Below are 17,110 nucleotides of genomic sequence, written 5' to 3'. Positions count from 1 at the left end.
CTAAATATGTGAGCATTTTGTTCCCATCTGTTTCCACACTACTTACCAGGGTGATGTGATGGTATTATTGAAATCTCTAGCAGAAAAGGAACTACTGCAGTAAAACACTGTAGGCTGAAATGAAGCCATTTCAGTCTAAGGCATGTCCATTTATTGAGCAACTGTGGAGATTGTGTTACCGGGTGAGCAACGGGATCACTCTTGTGTGATTGTTTCTACCACTTCTGGTTTCATTTGACTAATGAAATGAGTCAGTTAAATATTTATTTTTGCGAGGTCTGTCCAAGAGCATTAGGTCCTACAATATGATCAGATATAATTGCTTCTGCATAGCCAAAGTGTTTCTTTGCAGGGTGCCTGCCTGCATGTGCTGCAATCCATTTTGTATCAGTGTGGATTCAGCCAGTTTTCGTAGACGAGAAGTCGATGAAACAAAAACTGATCTTGCATTGCCATAACTAAGTCTTGCCAGATGCTCAGTCTAAGTACGAACAGAGATCCAGATTAGTTCTTTTGTTTTATGCTGTGGGGGAATAAACACAAAATGGAGAGAATAACCTCTAGATCAGATAATGGTGAAGAACAATTTGACTATCAGTTCACAACTATGTTCTTACTTGGTTCTACCTTCATTAGAAATGTGACTATATTTCACTGAACAGTAGAAGGAAAAGGAACACATTGAGACAATAGTTATAATACATTTTAATACAAATATACGAAGAGATTAAGAGATCCATTTCATGGTTACTCAAACTAAGGCACGTAAAACGGTGTTTCACACATCACAAACACCAGGAAATGTAAGACTTTGGGTATTGCTGTTACTTTTTCCCTTTTTTTATCATAATTTCAGTTTCCTTGATAAAAGAACCCTCTAAACACAAACAGCATGCACATGCAACTTTTCCTTTATGATTTTTTTCACATTGTACATTCAGATTTTTTACTCCTTTTTGGGCTAATGTTGCCTGGATGGATATTGCAGTCTAAGATCCATCTAAAAGCACTTTGGTGAGTCTTTTCTAGCACTGGCTGCTGAAATATAGCTGTACTCTAATTTACACTTGGTTCATATTTGTGAACAATTAAAATGGTGCTACCATATTGCATTTGTTAGACATTTCTTAAAACTCTGGAATAATAACAAACTGCCTGAAAGATGTTTTCACAAATAAGAGTAGGCACATGGTATATAAAGAACAGTTGTTAGTAAGCTAACATATTCCTTCACATAGTAATAATCAACAAAACAGTAATGGCTTTAAAATATATTCAAAAATTATGTACCATCCAGTACTGATAATAATACAGATAATAATACAGATACACATTAATATATCCTCCTTAGTAAAGATTTGTTGCATATTTTATACAGAAAATATCATGGTACACAACTTATATTTTTTTCATTAAGTTATTTCTGGAATATACAAACACATGTAAAAGAAAATCTGTCTCGTAACTCATCACGACAAAAAGAAAACAATACGCAGAACTTTGTTCACACATGTCGCACATCATGAGAGGAGAGAGTGACAGATCCACAATTTCTTAATTCACAGTTGGTAAGATTCACCGTTCATAGTTAAGACTTCAAATGAATATTCACATAATAAAATGGGTCCAACTGAATGAGTCAAAAGAGCCCAGCAAAGCACTATAGTCTCCACTGAGAGGTGCTGTAGAAAACTTCCACCACAATGAAGCTCTAATACTGAGAGTCATAGTGTCATAAAGCATACATTATGGGAATAAACAAAGAGTTAGATACGTTACAGTACAATAAAAGTTTATTATCAGGTCTTTTTTAGTAGCTAAAATATAAGTTTGTGATAAATCTTTGGATGAGTATGCGAGCGGAAGGCGAGTAGTGAGTGTTATTGCACGCGGCGGCAGTAGTAGCCGAGGACTTTGCATTTTTCACACAGGTGCTGCGGATGCTCCTTGCTCTGGTCGGACACATCCAGCCCATCCGGTTTCTCCAGAGGTCGCTGCAGCAAAGAAACAGGTCGTTACTATCCAGCATCACATACTGTATCACAGAAAAAAAAGTTCAGAGTGAAATTTCGGGTGAAGAATTCAATCTACAAGGTTTTTCTCCATTTCCAGGATGACATTCAACAGGGTGAAACCAACAATTAATTCGGATATATTTAAATCCATGTTCGGATATCGATGGGAAAACAGTTCAGCGAGTTGCCCGCAACAACTCCTCTTGATGCTTTATCTGCGCTGGCAGTTATGAGGTCTTGTTATTGTTACTGCTGCTTTTTCAATTGTTGAAAATGTTCCCATATATTAAATTTCCACAGTAAAGCAGGTTACTGTGGGCCACAGAGAAAACACAAAGCAGCTCTTATACCGCCTTAAGGCCTCAAGGGTCAAACTACAAGGCAATATAACAACACGCAGTTGCAAAGCATAAATTGGCTTAATGTCGTGTTGTGTGCTGCGAAGCGCCGGTCTCCTGAGGGGATTCCACTGCATAGGTTTGCTGAGTAGATAATGAAATGCAGCGAGACAGGGGGAGAAAGGGCCATTGTCTGTGGTTCAGGCTGAGATGAGGGAAGTCGGGAGGGAGCGTTACCTGCTTGTGAGGGTAAACGTTGATGTGGCACTTAATACATTCTTGTCCCATGTTGGCCCAGGAGTTCCCACTCATCCACTTCCGCTTGCACTTGGGGCATTTGTATTCACCGAAACACCTCTTCTTTCCCTGATATGGAGTCAGGCCTTCGCCTTTGGGTCGAGCCTGTGAGGCAAAATTGTCAAACATAAGAACATTTTTTCTTTATTTTTTACTATTTTCCACATTTTAGAATAATAGTAAAGACATCAAAACTATGAAATAACACAAATGGAATTATGCAGTGAACAAATCAAAACTATCTCATATTTTAGGTTCTTTAAAGTAGCCGCCCTTTGCCTTGATGGAAAGGCAAAGGCTTTGGAAAGAAATTCATACATAGGATCAACTTCACTATTTATATTTGTCTAAGAAACAAATTTCAAGCATTTAAGCAGAAGCCTTTAGATCAAAATGGCTTTAAGAGAATGAAAAACATAGTACATTCAATCAGGTGTGTTTGACTAGTAGTGTACTATTATATGCTTAAAAATTGAGACAATTCTCAGCGTGTAAAACTCAGGGGCTTTGAATACATTTTGGTTTTTGCCTCTCACCACCTTTTCCTGGAGGAGACCGACCTATTTGGTTTCTTTGGACGGCAGCCAAGTCAAAGCGCTGCGTGATTGTAACGGGAAGTGATAGCAGCCTCACTGGTGGTCAAGAGGGTTAGAGTTTATGAAGTGGTTCAGCATCAGGGATGGGACGTCTGTTTATGGTTTCTGTCAATACAGGGCAGAAAAGTGCAAATTTGCTTTGACATCCTGCATTGGGAAATGAATCCTTATACATTTTTGGTTCTGGGAGAGTGAGCGCTACATTTCAAGGGGGGGGCCTTTCTGATCTGTGTTATGTTAAAAGCTATGGGTGTGATACTTATTGTAGCAACCGGGAACACTCTTTCTACTATAGCAAAAGTCTAAACTTTAACGCTACAATGGCTCATTGCGAGGGAGTTGGAATAGCATTGTAATTGCGAGTCTAATTTATTTATAAGGCAGAAAAGAAGGAGTCTCAGCTTTCCCATTAGAAATGAATTCCCTCCCTCCAGCTGTGTTCCCGGGGGACCATAAAGGAGGCCCAGGCCTACGGAGGGACCAATGGGAGAGGCCTCTCCGCTACAGGACAAATACCTCAGGCCCTCAGTCATCCCTCCCAGCTGGCCCCGGCCCACCAATCGGGGCCCGGGGATCTTAGTGGGGAGGAAATCAAACCCAGATGAACCCTGCACTTGTATAACATGACAAAATCCTAAACCCATCATAAAGAAATCATCTCGACAAGACTGGTTTGAATTAGAAGCACCTTGGCTGGAAAGTAGGGCGAGTCAAAATTAGGGGGGGCCGAGACGTATTGAATCTGTACCACCCCAACGGCCTACATCAAACCTTGTTTTGATTCCATACGAAGAACACATGTCGGTTTCAAAATGGGAGTGCATAAAACCCATCGATTATTTCATTTAGCCTATTCCCTGGACTAAATCCAGACAAAAAAAAGCTCCAAAAATGTGTTTTAAGGCTCCAACAGCCAAGTCTCATAACACCCAAAGCCACTGTTATGTGGATGAGTGATAATGAGCATTTCGAGGCCTGTATGTGCGCTGTTCCGCCACCACGAGGCACTGTGGGAGGTTACGGAGTGATAACATGTCTGACAGCCCTCTCTCTCCTCTCTCTGAAGCCCACTCACAGGCAGAGCATCGTCTTCCTGACGGAGGAAACAGCTTTCACTACAGCACAGCAAGCAAAACAAACTCTGCCTACGCTCTGTCGCTTGTAGGGCACCAAAGGGCACGGCACACTCCAGAGTTTCCACTGGTCCCATCAAAGCAGTGCCACCGACAAGCGACATATGGAACTCTGGACCGGACACAGAATGGACACTCTAGGCCCAGTAGGAAAGAGAGAGTAAATGCAGAAAAAAAATGCATCATCAAGACGCCTGCATGCATGATTCAACTCTCTTATTGGATATGCAGTGTGTTAGAGAATCTGCCTTTAAGTCATTGAATTGGATAGTTGTTGGAATATTATTTCAATATACACTACAGAGTTAAAAGGGGAGCAGAGGTTACGCTTTTTTTTTCTTTTTTTTTCCCTAAAGCAGATTCTTCCCATTTGATTGAAGATCCTCGCGGCCAGAAAACCGCAACATGTGTGAAGCTGTTTGAGCGCGAGATAAATGCACATTTAAATTCATTTATGAAGTGCATTACCAGGCGTCCCATCCAAAAGCCCATAACTTAAGCGCTGTCTAAGTGAAATCAGACCCAGAGTCCTCAGTGGCAAGGTGAAGCCAGATTTCCTCACGGCACCAGATAGGCTTGGCCTGGATCCTGGTGCCTGGTGAGAGGGGCCCAGGAGGTTGGCTGCCTCCCTCTGCCATCATCTGGAAACCATCAGGATAAACAATGGAGTACTCCAAAGCCTGCACCCCCACCCCCTCAATCCTCCCCCGTCCCACCTCCCACACTCCCCCTCTCTCCTTTCCCTCTCTCTCATTCACTCTCCCCCACTCCCCTCGCTCCCGTGGGACATTCATCCCGGAGACCGCAAGAACACTGAGCCCATCGGATACCATGTGGTCAATTACTCCACACTAACAAACCCAAAGCTCTCTCCCTTGCTGTGTTTAATTTGGATTGGACCCCCAGCGGCAGGGAGAAGCCCAGCTGTTACCAAAGGAAAACACCAGATAAATGCCTGGACTGACACCCGCACCAAAAGGCCTTGTGTGTTTTAAAGGCTCCCATGTAGTAATATTTTTCATTATCTTGTGCAAGCAATCGTCTACCTCCAAGAGGGTTTCACAACCTAGATATTAGAGAGGAAAAGTCATCCGTGTGTGATGCATTTTAAGACCAATGGACACCATATCAAAAAATACATTTTCAATAACAGCTGGATGGAGTAACAATTGCCTTCCAAATGAATCCAGCTATTGTAATAAGTGGATATTCTATATACAATGAGTATTTCATAACCATATGACAAAACTGTCTTTGACTTTTTGATCTTCTATGGGAATCTTATTGAACAACTTTACTACCATACTTGACAGGGTTGGGCAGTAATGGAATACAGCTCTACTTCTAAATACAACAACAAAAAATGTGACTGTATTCCATTACGTTGCCTAAAAAAAATCTATTTGGATTACAGATACTGTTGAAAAAAGGAGGAGGATTACTGGGAATGTTTTTAAAGTGAAAGCAAGAAACTCAGAAGGCCTTTATCAAATTTAAAGTATAAATATGACAAAGTAATCTGAAAATAACTGAGAGGAATACAGGAATACTGTTTACAGTTTTGATGAGCTAAGTAGTAACCAATGGAATACATTTTTAAGGTAACCTACCAATCCCTGACCCTTGGGATGAATTTATTACATATAGTAAATATTTCCTTTCACACCCCTGTACTATGACATAGTAATTAATCTCCCTAAAATGATGGACTTGTACCCATCTGCACCTTTATCATCTTCATCTAGACAACTGTGCATTAATTGCACTTGTAGGCACTGCTGCAACTGAGGCCCAGTCGTGCAGATTACGACGACACAGTTAACACAGTCCCAGTTACATAGTGTGGGTATCATAACTACACAGATGCCCTCGTTTTGTCCACACACAGCTGCTCTCACTGTGCCATAGATGCTGAACTCAGCATTCCCGCTCTCCACATACATTTGAATGCGGATGAACCGACTACCAACAACCGATACTCCCCTTCCCCTCTTAAGTACTCACAGTGCGCTTATACCACAAAAAAGACTAGAACCAAACCAAGAGCGCAAACCACAGAGCCGTGATTCAAGGAAATGAGATGTGAGACGCTCCCCATGCTCAGCCAATGGAAGCAAACTTATCCTGTTTTACACAATGGCATTTCCTCTTTTCCAGAAAATTTCAGTCCAAATGGTCCACAAATGGAAACATCCAGATATCAAATGATTCTACTCGTAACATGAAGCGGTAATCCTCCCATACACCCTTTCTACAAATCTTGCACATCAGCAATTTTGCTGGGATTAACCTTCCCTCCCCCAAAATAAACACGATTAGACGCTAACAATTGAAGGCCAAAGACCAGATGATTGCTTTTCTGTTTTCCTACATGACTTCAGAATTTCAATTGTCCTTTAAAATTGCAGAATGATTCCCACCCAGCCCCCGGAGACACACACACACACACACACACACACACACACACACACACACACAGTGTTTCCATTGACATTACACCTCTTAGCATCTATTTCAGACGTAGTGCTGCTTTCACGGAACGAGGATCATCTATCAAAGAAAATCAATGGCGATGTCTGTACACACACTGCTCGCCCCAGAGTGGGACGGAGCTCGGGTCTCGGCCATGGCCAAGTTGACGACTTGTACAGCTGTACGCCGGCATTATGTTTCACACGGGGTGAACGACAGCGGCAGGTGGGCTGGCAGACAAACAAGAAACGCAACTACGCCAACTATCCCCCTGCTTTATTTCAAAACAGCGGCTGAGCGAGATTCAAGAAGGGGTTATCAAAATCTTATGACGGATGTGGGGAGGGAAAGTTATTCTTTGTGGCGATGGGTTGTGGCAAAGCGATCCTGCGGGCCCCCTAAGGCTCCTCCGGGGCCTCCCAGGGGGTCCCTAACAGGATGACAAAGAGCTTCATCTCACTGTCACATGCAGTAATTGCTGCAGTAAGATTGAGTTGTACCGGGGGAAGGATTATTCTGATCATAGGTTACATTCCCTTCACTGTTATCACTGTCCCACCAGGAATACACATGAATATATACAATTCTGCCCTAAATCACATCTTAAAGCCAAAACCTTATTTGATTTGAGTCATAGTAGGTATTTCATAATACCTGCTAACAAGAGGGGTGCCACCCACCTTCATCACACCCCACATTGCCTGGCCAAATGGAGGCCCTAAGTATGGAAAAGCATAAGAATCCATTAAGCGTATGTAATTCTTTTAACCATTTTTCTGTCTTTACCCTGACTGAATGATATGGTGTGAACAGGGCAGCTAATTCACCATCTTGAGTCAATGTGCTCCTCACATTCAACTGTATGTGCATACAGCTGGATAAGACTAATAACTCGCCTAAGCTATAAGAAAAGTTTCATTGGTTTACATGGTGTTTCGGCAAGATGTCTGCCAATTTCATCAAGTTAAATCTGAGACTTTTTAAGAGCTTTTCATGCTTGTTAGAATGAAATATAAGACCAATTCGGCCACTGAAATGAGAAAACGAGAAAAAAAATGTCCAATCAGAGAATGGGACTACATAGGACTAACATCACACCAAGAAACCACAACATTTTAAAGATCTCTAAAACTAAATTTAAGATGTAAAGGCAGTATTTAACAGTACTCTTTTGAGGTCTTGATCTTAGGTCATTAAATTCAAGACATTTTAAGACTTTTTCAGGACACTCAGACACCCTGCTCTGAAGTTAACAGCCTTTCATACTCAACAATAGCATTAGGAGACAGAACAATAGATACAAACACAGAACAGGGTATGGATAAAAGTTAGTGTGCTGATAAATTCAAATTATGCAAATCACACAGAACTGAAGATGTGGACACAAGTGCATTTAGAGCCACAGACAGGCTTACTTGTCATGTCACACTCTCTTGTACTCATTTCCCTTTCCTGCCTCTCACATGTCCTGGAAAATGGAAAGATCATAATGCACAACGACCAAATCCTCCAGGATGCCGTCTAGTCCTGGAAACATGTAACCATAAGCTCGGACAAGAAAGACAAGGAGGCGAACCAAGTAACGGAGGAGATTCAGATAAACCGAGCTGGACAACATTCTTATTATGTTCATTAGCTTTGACTGTAAGACTGGTGTATGACGGCAACTGGTTATCAGAGGGAGTCTATCTGCCCCACATTCCAGGGTTTCCTCTATCTCGCCCGTCCTCCTCAGCAGATGCTCCGGCCAAAAGCAACAGAAACCACAGTCAGGACAGATAACACATTTATCAGCAGCAAAAACAAAAGGACCAAAGCAATCTCAATCAGCCAGTGTTGCTTGAGATTCACCAGTCGCACACGCAGCTGTGAACTGTATCAGTCCACCTGAATAGAAATACATTGTCCAGTACAATAACAACATTCATGTCCACTGGTAAATATATGAGGATTCAAATGTTCAAAATCAAACATGTAACAAAATGTCTATTTTGGTTTGGAGTATTTTTTAATTGTGCTGTCTTCAAACAGAAAACACACACTTCAACCAAAGACTCATAGAAATTGCTTTGCGATATTGGCATTTTTATGAAGTGAAAATGGTGCAAATACTATTTACACGTTTTTGAAAAAACAAACATACACATGTGATTGAAGATTTGTGAACAGCAAACAAAATTCACGTGTAAATGTATTTCCTCAAATGCACACTGTTGTGTATCACAAGTACAAACCTGTCTTATAAGTCACAGATATGCATTTGTGCATTTGTAAATCTCATCCTACAAACTGATGCTGAGACGCAAATCTTTTTTGCACTATTATTCCATGGGAAGTTGGGGGAAATCCAAGTTTCCTTTAGCCAAGTTTCCTATAGCCGATCGGAGCAAGATTTTAGCTATAGGCAAAGGCTAACTTAAGCAGAAAACAGTCCGCCAGTTGTTATATGTTACAACTTAATCTTTTTTCCACAGCTCAATATGGATGCTTAAGTTAAGGATCTCTGTTTGATATATTTTAATACAGAATTGGGTGCTACTCACTCGCGCACTTGCCACGGCTCACGTAGGCTTCCGCCCCACCTGCCTTGGCACTTGCCAACTTTGAAAGGTCAAAGGATAATTATGCTGCTCATTGACTGGTTATTACACACTCTTGCTCTGACCGGCTATAAGAAACTTCAGTTTGGTTGGTCGGTGCATGTGTGGCTTTCCCCCCAATTAATTCTTCATTTAAAGGCCTAATGTATCCCAGAGTTTCCTCTACTATTGAATAGACAAGGTTGGTCACCCTGCCTTAAAGAGATGCTAGCCTTAAAAGAGTTTCATTACTCTGAGTTTCAATGGAGAGATTTAGTGTCTCGTGGTCTAAGAGGCTTTTCCACCCTGACAAGGATAAAAGTTCTGTGGGAAACGCTGAATACTGAAAACGGTCAGAGTTTAAGTTTAAGATATTGAATATCGGCACAATATATCAGCTATCTGCAACTTCAGTCTAAAAATACCGGTAGTGGTATCGGCCTTCAGTCGAACCCAAAACCGAGACATTCTTCCTCTAACCCTCGCGACTGTGAAAGGCTTCTCTGTCCAAAGTCTTCTTCCCTCCATTCAAACATTATTAGATCCTAAATCAGGACGCGGTACCTCGGGTCATTCATTTCCTCCGCTGCACCGCGTTTCCAAAAACATGTCGAGCCATGTTTTGGACGCAGAGGTCTGCGTGTAGCTGACCACTGGCCCTTTAAACGAGTGTCCGATAGCCTGTCTCTCTGCCAGCAGAGTCCTCTGCACAGACAGAGCGAGGCGAGGATGACTGCAGCCAGGCAGGCAGAGCTGAGCGAACAATACAGCCTGACTTCCTGACCTTTGGTTCCACAGCCCCTTTGGAGAAACAATACACTCCTTATTTAGCCCAAGCCCTTCCCACCATAGAACCATTTACTGTCAGCACACTGTCACTTGTGTATTCTCTTTACGGTAACAGAGTTCAGCAACTTAATTGGCAAGGGGTCACTAAAATGTTATGACCTTGGGTTGAGGGGTGGCAGGGGCTGAAGTGGAGACACGTTTATTACAATATGTGGACTGATCGGGTAAATAACATAAGCAGTCATTTGTTGGTAGAGACTGAAAGCAGCTTGATGATCAAAAGGATACAGTGTGTGGGTGATTTTTACACTGTTAAGGCTAGATATGGGGTTTCTTAAAAAAAAATGTTGAAAAAATGTAGTTTTTAACCTCTATAGTCTGTAGTGATTTTCTACTACCCAACATACAGTAAGAAATGCATAGTGTACCTATTTCAGTTGTCTTGAACACACTACAAATGCCACAGATTCCAACCAACAAGAACAAAAAGCAGTTTGTTCATTAGCTCCAGCTACACAGCGTTCAGCTTCAGCTTCAGCTGAAGAGGCCTTTTGTCATGAAGACGGGTTCCTTCATCATTGCTTTGGGTCTGAAATATTAGCAACACATGATAAAATCTGACATCATCTTCCTAAAGCGGAGCAAGAGCTGCATTAAAGCCAGCAGAAATGGTTTCCAGATTTTGCACATTGGAAGGGGCGGGGCCGTAAAAAGGAATCGTAAATATCTCCAAGTAATCCTTTGACGTCTTAACCTCCCGGTGAAGCGAGTAACCTAACTCTTGACTATGCTGTCAACAGGATGTTTACCACCGCGATGGCCAGGACAGCATGGATAGTATATCTAATGCCTTTAAGCAGAACTGCAGCTTCTAAAGTCATGGGCTCTACTTAAGCTGGTGTTTTTCTCACTTATTCCTGATACCAGTGGAAGAGCACATGATCCCTAACAGGCTTCCATCGATGTTTCCTATGTTGCATTATCAAAGGAGCAGACTTGCAGAGTTGGCAGGACGCGGGCCCCAGTCCACTCTACCTCTCTGGCTGAAAGGCTGTTAAAGCAGAGCGGACACCCTGGCCTGCACACCCGCTTCCTGTGTGCTTCTTCTCCCTTGTTACTGAGCCATGACATTCTTTGATTCCTATCCACTGCAGCTCCAATCCAAACCAGTCAGCTATGGAGGCCCGGGACAGGCATTCCACAAACCCATGCATACTACTGCTAACAATATTCTGTTTTCACTCTTAACAAAGTCACTTAGAAATACTTTGATTTATCCATTCATTACCATAACTGATCTCCATTTGAAGGACACATGTTGTGTCAATACTTCTGTTTAAAAGATGCACATAGTCCCCCTTCCCCCACTAGAGCCAGCCGCCAGGTCAGACATCAGAGAGGCTGAATCTACGTTGGGATAGCAGGGGTTAAGACCTCAGGCACAACATGACAAGTGGTACTTAAAGCAAAGCAGTGTCATAAATTGCCAAAAGACCAAAACATTATTTGTATGATTGTCACAACATGTTACTGCTTTCATGGCTTTTTTAAATCTTTCACAATTTTCTAACCAAATAGGTATTCATTATTCATTTCAGTGTTTTGACTGGATTCAGATACACATTGAGAAACAGGTCTAGTCATCTGTTGTCTGTTTGGCTCACAAAAGGAAGCAATTACGCTTTACTTTACATAATTGACCATTTAGAATTTTACCAACTTTTTGAGTTGGACTTTACTTTTTTGCTCCCTAGTTTCTCCAACACTGCACAACCTGAGCATCCTGTCCATCAATCATGTGATCATTTCCATTACATCTGACAAATGTCAGCCATTTCCTTATGAAAATGATCAATGGGCAACTCCAGCTGCGCAGAAAGTTGTGGTAATATTTCTTTCCCATTCTGAGTGGAGCTCTTGCTTAACTCCACAGAAAAACCTATCGTCTTTCATTAAGGCTGGCTTACAGATCCAATCTAGCATCTGCTGCTCATTACCAACCTGTGGTGGTACAACCAACTCAAATATGTGCATAAAATATATGCTGTGGAATCTATTTCATATTGAAAAAAAGAGTATGAACATAAAACTGACTTAATAAAGTTGTGATGACTAATAAAGTGCGGCGATAAACGGTGGACGTTGTAGATTTTATCAGAAATAGTTATGAAATCTCTTTCCAGTAAATCCACAAGTGCCTAAACAGTGTCAGCATATTCACTTAACCAATTTTCTCTTTAAATCATTTCATCACACAGCACCTCATTTGTTCTTGGAAACATTTTGATGAATTTGATACACAGCTCATATGTTCCACTACACACCTGTTTCAATTTAGGGCCACTGCACGTGTGTGTGTGCATGTGTGTGTGTGGACCTGCACCTGACTGTACTTTTGCCAGGAGGCCGATGTAAAGCATCAGAGGCCATACCATGCGGCGCTCACCTGAGGGCAGTCTTTGATGTAGTGTCCTTTGTTGAAGCAGAGATGGCACAGGTAGTTGGGTGGCGGCCTCTTGCTGGGCTTGCGTGTCTCCGCGGACAGGGAGAGCTCGGAGAAATGGTCCGTCAGAGAGCTGAGGCCCTCCACGATGTTGTTGAGGGACCCGTATGGCGAGGAGCTCTTGTAGAAGTTGTTGTTCAAGGCCTGTCGAACGGAAACATAACAGAGAAAACGGCACCGTGTGAATGTAGGGATCGAAACATTGGGAGCTTTGGACACATTTCACACAAAAACACATAAAAATGTCATTATATCCCTTTGTGTAACTATGGGAGGATGGGACAGCATTTCCCTATCAGTGGTTCAGTCCATCACACTGATTGATTCTCCTGTTTGCCAGTCTCTCTGCTCCATACAACAGAGGACAGTTAGTAGACATTATTCCATTTCTGCAGATGTGCTGCATTTACTCTGTGAGCTAATAGTGTCCATTTCCTTGACAGAACAAAATGCCTTTGTCGCGCATTATTCCGACCGCTCCTATCAGGGCCGCACAATCAGCATCATTGTGCCTGTGGAGGAGATGGGTGCTATGGTACCGCACAGCAAGTGTGAAGAACAGGCTTGCAGACAGTGGCTGTTTACTCTAAAGGCATCGCACAGAAAGGCAATTGTGTTCGGACGCACAGTGATGTCCATTGCAGCGGGTGATGTTTTGCCCAAGACTTCAATCTGCTACACATCCACGCCATGTGTGTGTCGCCCTGGAGGGATAAACATCCACTGCTGAAACAGTTAGACACACGTGGGACCGGACTACTCCCTGCTTGATGCACTTACAAAACACCTACAGCTGTGTAGCAGAGATAGTTTCATTTTGAAAGTTTTTGGTGAAGTTTTGGTGCCAAAAGTGATAAGTAAAGGGAAAGTAATCAGTGAAGTTTTTGAAGTTTTGGTGAGTTTAATAGCATTATGTTCTAGAAAGCCTTACCGGTTTTTAATGCTGCATTTCTATTCCACTCATAATGTATTTTTCAGTCTTTTCCTCAGCGGGACGGTAATTAAATTGAGCAGCACCAGGCCCCACTGAGTGAACACCGCACACTCCTCTGACCGAGGGGAGGCCGACCTGGGTGAACTCTCACATTCAACTCTCTGAAAACCTTGTGAGAGGCCTTTCTCAACCTGCCATACCTCCTCGAGCTGCGCACTGACACCAGAACAGTCTGAACACACACAGGCACTATACCAGCGTACAAAACGCATATTCATGTACTACCCACTCACCACAGTGCTACCCAATGGAGGTATGCAGGTGAGGTTTACTGTATGGGCAACAAAAATAACCTGGAGTGAAATATGTGAGAGTATAATATTCACGGAGCAGGCTTCTTAGAAAAGGTTTTGACATACAGCAGAAAAGTCACACCAGTCATCAGACCACAATAATGCATCAGGTGAATGATCTTGAACAGAACAGTTTTCCAATAAAGCATGGGAACTTTGTGAACTGCAAAACAGCCGTGCAAAGTGTAGCCTAATAGATGAATATGATACAAATCGACATGACAGTAACAGCACATGAACTCTACCTCACTCCTCAGATGTAAGAAGTTGTTGAGATAGTTGGAGCTGAGCGCGGAGCTCAGATCAGCTGCGCTGCGCTTGGCGTTGTTTAGGTCCTGAGGAGAAGACTCCGACTCGGGTCTGAACGCATCGAACGTGTTGGTCTGAGTGTCTTGCAAAGACATGTAGACCCAGTTCAGCAGCTGCGCCGGTTGGTACACCGGGGTACCCGCGTCTATGGCAGACATCATATTGTTTTTTGTTTTTTTTGGAAGAATGCGCCTTTTGGAACAGCACCGTCAGAACCGCCGGATTTTCTAAATCACCCAAGAGTCTTCTCAAACCATCCCACTTCTTCGGCTCTGTGGATTGGATTCTTGCATTCGCCAGAGGAGCCCTAGGGGACCCCCGTTCCTGGAGTGTGGTCACTGGGGGACCGCGGTGAAAGCATGACAGAGCGAGAAAGTTTGTGCCAGTCCAGAACCTGTGCGCTCTGAGCTGCAGCGCTCCGTGCAGGAGTCCTGGTTGCGTCACTCCGAAATAGGAGGTCCGACATGAGTTTGTGTGCACTTCATTACATTACCTCTCAAGTTTTTTTTTTCTTTTCTTTTTTTAAACTGTGTATCAATCTTGCTATAATACCGCCTACTCAAATCTTATCTCATTTTCTAACAAATTTTAAGTTAACCCTATACCTCCATGGATTTTGCGGGAACATATAGGCATAGAAAAGTATGATAGAAATCGACTTACTTACTGATTACCTAACCATAATCCTCAACATTCTTTTTGTCAAAAATAAATAATTTTAAGTGCATAAATAATTTAGACAGTAATGTTGTATTTTAACACAGTTGCATCACTATGAAGTTACTAATGTGTAACAATTTGAGGGTTGAGGGGAAAGTTATTGAGGGTTGTTTCATAATGGGATAGAGCTTGGCCTGCAGCTCTGAAGCGTCTAAATGTCACTATAAGAATATCTTACTGTAACAAGGATGTAACGGTAAACTGATTACAAGGCCGGTAAATAACATGTCCTGCCATAGCCTACACATCTTGACTAGAGGAACAGTAGCTTGCTGCCATCTAGTGTTTATGGTCAATACTGATAAAATTCACAGTTGGACATAGTTCTCATATTTCATTGGACAGTCATTGTTACTATAACACTAGGCTACATAACACTACTACTTTGAAGTAGCCTAACCCTAAGATAGGCTGTTATATTATTTTGACAAAATACTGAATTACTCTGCAGGGGAGATGGTTTATAATGTGAAGACTTGTTTTACCCATCTAAAATAGAGCTGGAGAGACAAATGTAATCATGTTTCGACTATTCAGGAGAGTGGTTTTACTAATCAGACGAGTCCCACATGTTCCTGCGGGTCTACAGGTGGACCAGAGACAGAGATAGATATCTCAATAGAGACAGTGCATAAAATAGGCCACGCCCATCGTGGGGGAAACCGCTGCACCGCTCTCCATTCACCTTGTGAGACTGAATGCACATCATTGTCATTATTCCCCAAATTAAACATGCCTAAAAGCTGTTGTGTGGTGGACTTCACAGCCAACAAACTTAAAAACCGTGAATTACAGTTTTTTGGGCTCCCGAGCAAAACAAGGGAGCCGTTGAGAAGAAAAATGGGGAGAGAGGCGCTGACAGTGGTACATGGCAGAAGAGGGGGACACTTTGGGACCCTGACTGAGACTACGTACACTTATAATGTGGCCAGTATTTTGTCACTGGTCAGTAAGTTACCAGTAATTATCTAGTTATATTCTTGTAAGATAACCTGAATGTTAAAATGTGTTTAAAAGCTGCCATGCTGTCCTAACATTAGGCTGCTACAGCGAACATTACTGAGGCAGTTCCTCTCTATACAGATGAGTTGTGTTCATGTGTGGGTCTGAGATAGTTTGCTCTGTACTGACTGTCAGTCCAGGGTGCAAAGTAATGAGGAATCTCACTGACTTGTTAGCTAACATAAGATAGTTCATTTAGCAACAATCCACTTTAATAACCAATGTCACGTCAGCGTCGCGCATATAGTCTGAAAAGCATAGCTGTAGTTCCAATTTTTAAATATGAAGTGAAATTATTCAGTCAACTTATTATCTTACCTGGTGATTAAATTAAGTAGTGGTAAATGTCGAAGTATTTCACTTCAGGGTTAGTTACTGCTACTACTACTAGTTACTGCGTGGGATCATTTATCCAGCTTTATTGAAAAGGGACGTTGATGGAGGCCAATTAAGTTCATTTTTTCAGTAGAGGCAGTGTGCTGAAATAATTCTTTGACAGAAAACCTTGTCAGGCTGTCCGTATCTGTTAAGATTTCGCTGAGCGCGTCATACAGATTTCGAAGTAGGAACCTCCTTGGTTGGTGCAGTAAAATGTAACCAAATTTGTACCAGTGATAGAATAAGACATTAGGAAGCGGATGCCATGACAGTGGTGAACTAACCTATTGAGGAATTTGTTTGGTGAAAGGTCAAAGTTCAGATAAATGTATGTGTGCTTTTTTTCGTCTTGGAGGTTAATTTGAATTGAGATTCTTCAAAGATTTTAAGAAAAATATTTCAAAATTTCATGAAGTGATAGAAGAGGAGATTAGGAGTTAGCAACCACAACAAATATTAACTAAGCTACTAAAAAAATTGCGGATGTCACACTTGAAACTGAGTTGACAGAAGGAAGCTGACCAAGTGCAAACCTACGTTAAGCGTACTTGGTCGTGTCACATTACTTGTAAATTTTATCATTTACAGATATAATAATTCTCATAGCATTGTGAAATCGTACCATTTAGAAAACTGCTATACAAGTAGTTTCCACAGCTTGAACACCCTGTTATCCATCATCCAACCACAAT

General features: G+C 42.0%; 1 protein-coding gene across 1 annotated transcript; it reads right to left on the bottom strand.

The window, feature by feature from the left end:
* Window positions 1-681: 681 nt before the first annotated feature.
* LOC139918507 (zinc finger CCHC domain-containing protein 24-like) lies at window positions 682-14,592 on the bottom strand. Its single transcript, XM_071907918.2, has 4 exons — window positions 14,255-14,592; window positions 12,666-12,866; window positions 2,591-2,755; window positions 682-1,994 (listed from the first exon to the last, which is right to left on the bottom strand). Exons 1-4 carry the CDS (start codon window positions 14,477-14,479, stop codon window positions 1,881-1,883), a joined length of 705 nt encoding a protein of 234 aa, XP_071764019.1. The 5' UTR covers window positions 14,480-14,592; the 3' UTR covers window positions 682-1,880.
* Window positions 14,593-17,110: the final 2,518 nt, after the last annotated feature.

This window comes from Centroberyx gerrardi, chromosome 20 (genome assembly GCF_048128805.1).
Source record: "Centroberyx gerrardi isolate f3 chromosome 20, fCenGer3.hap1.cur.20231027, whole genome shotgun sequence".
Taxonomy (NCBI): domain Eukaryota; kingdom Metazoa; phylum Chordata; class Actinopteri; order Beryciformes; family Berycidae; genus Centroberyx; species Centroberyx gerrardi.
The sequence above is the reverse complement of the archived record's forward strand: the minus strand, read 5'-3'. Positions and strand labels throughout refer to the sequence as shown.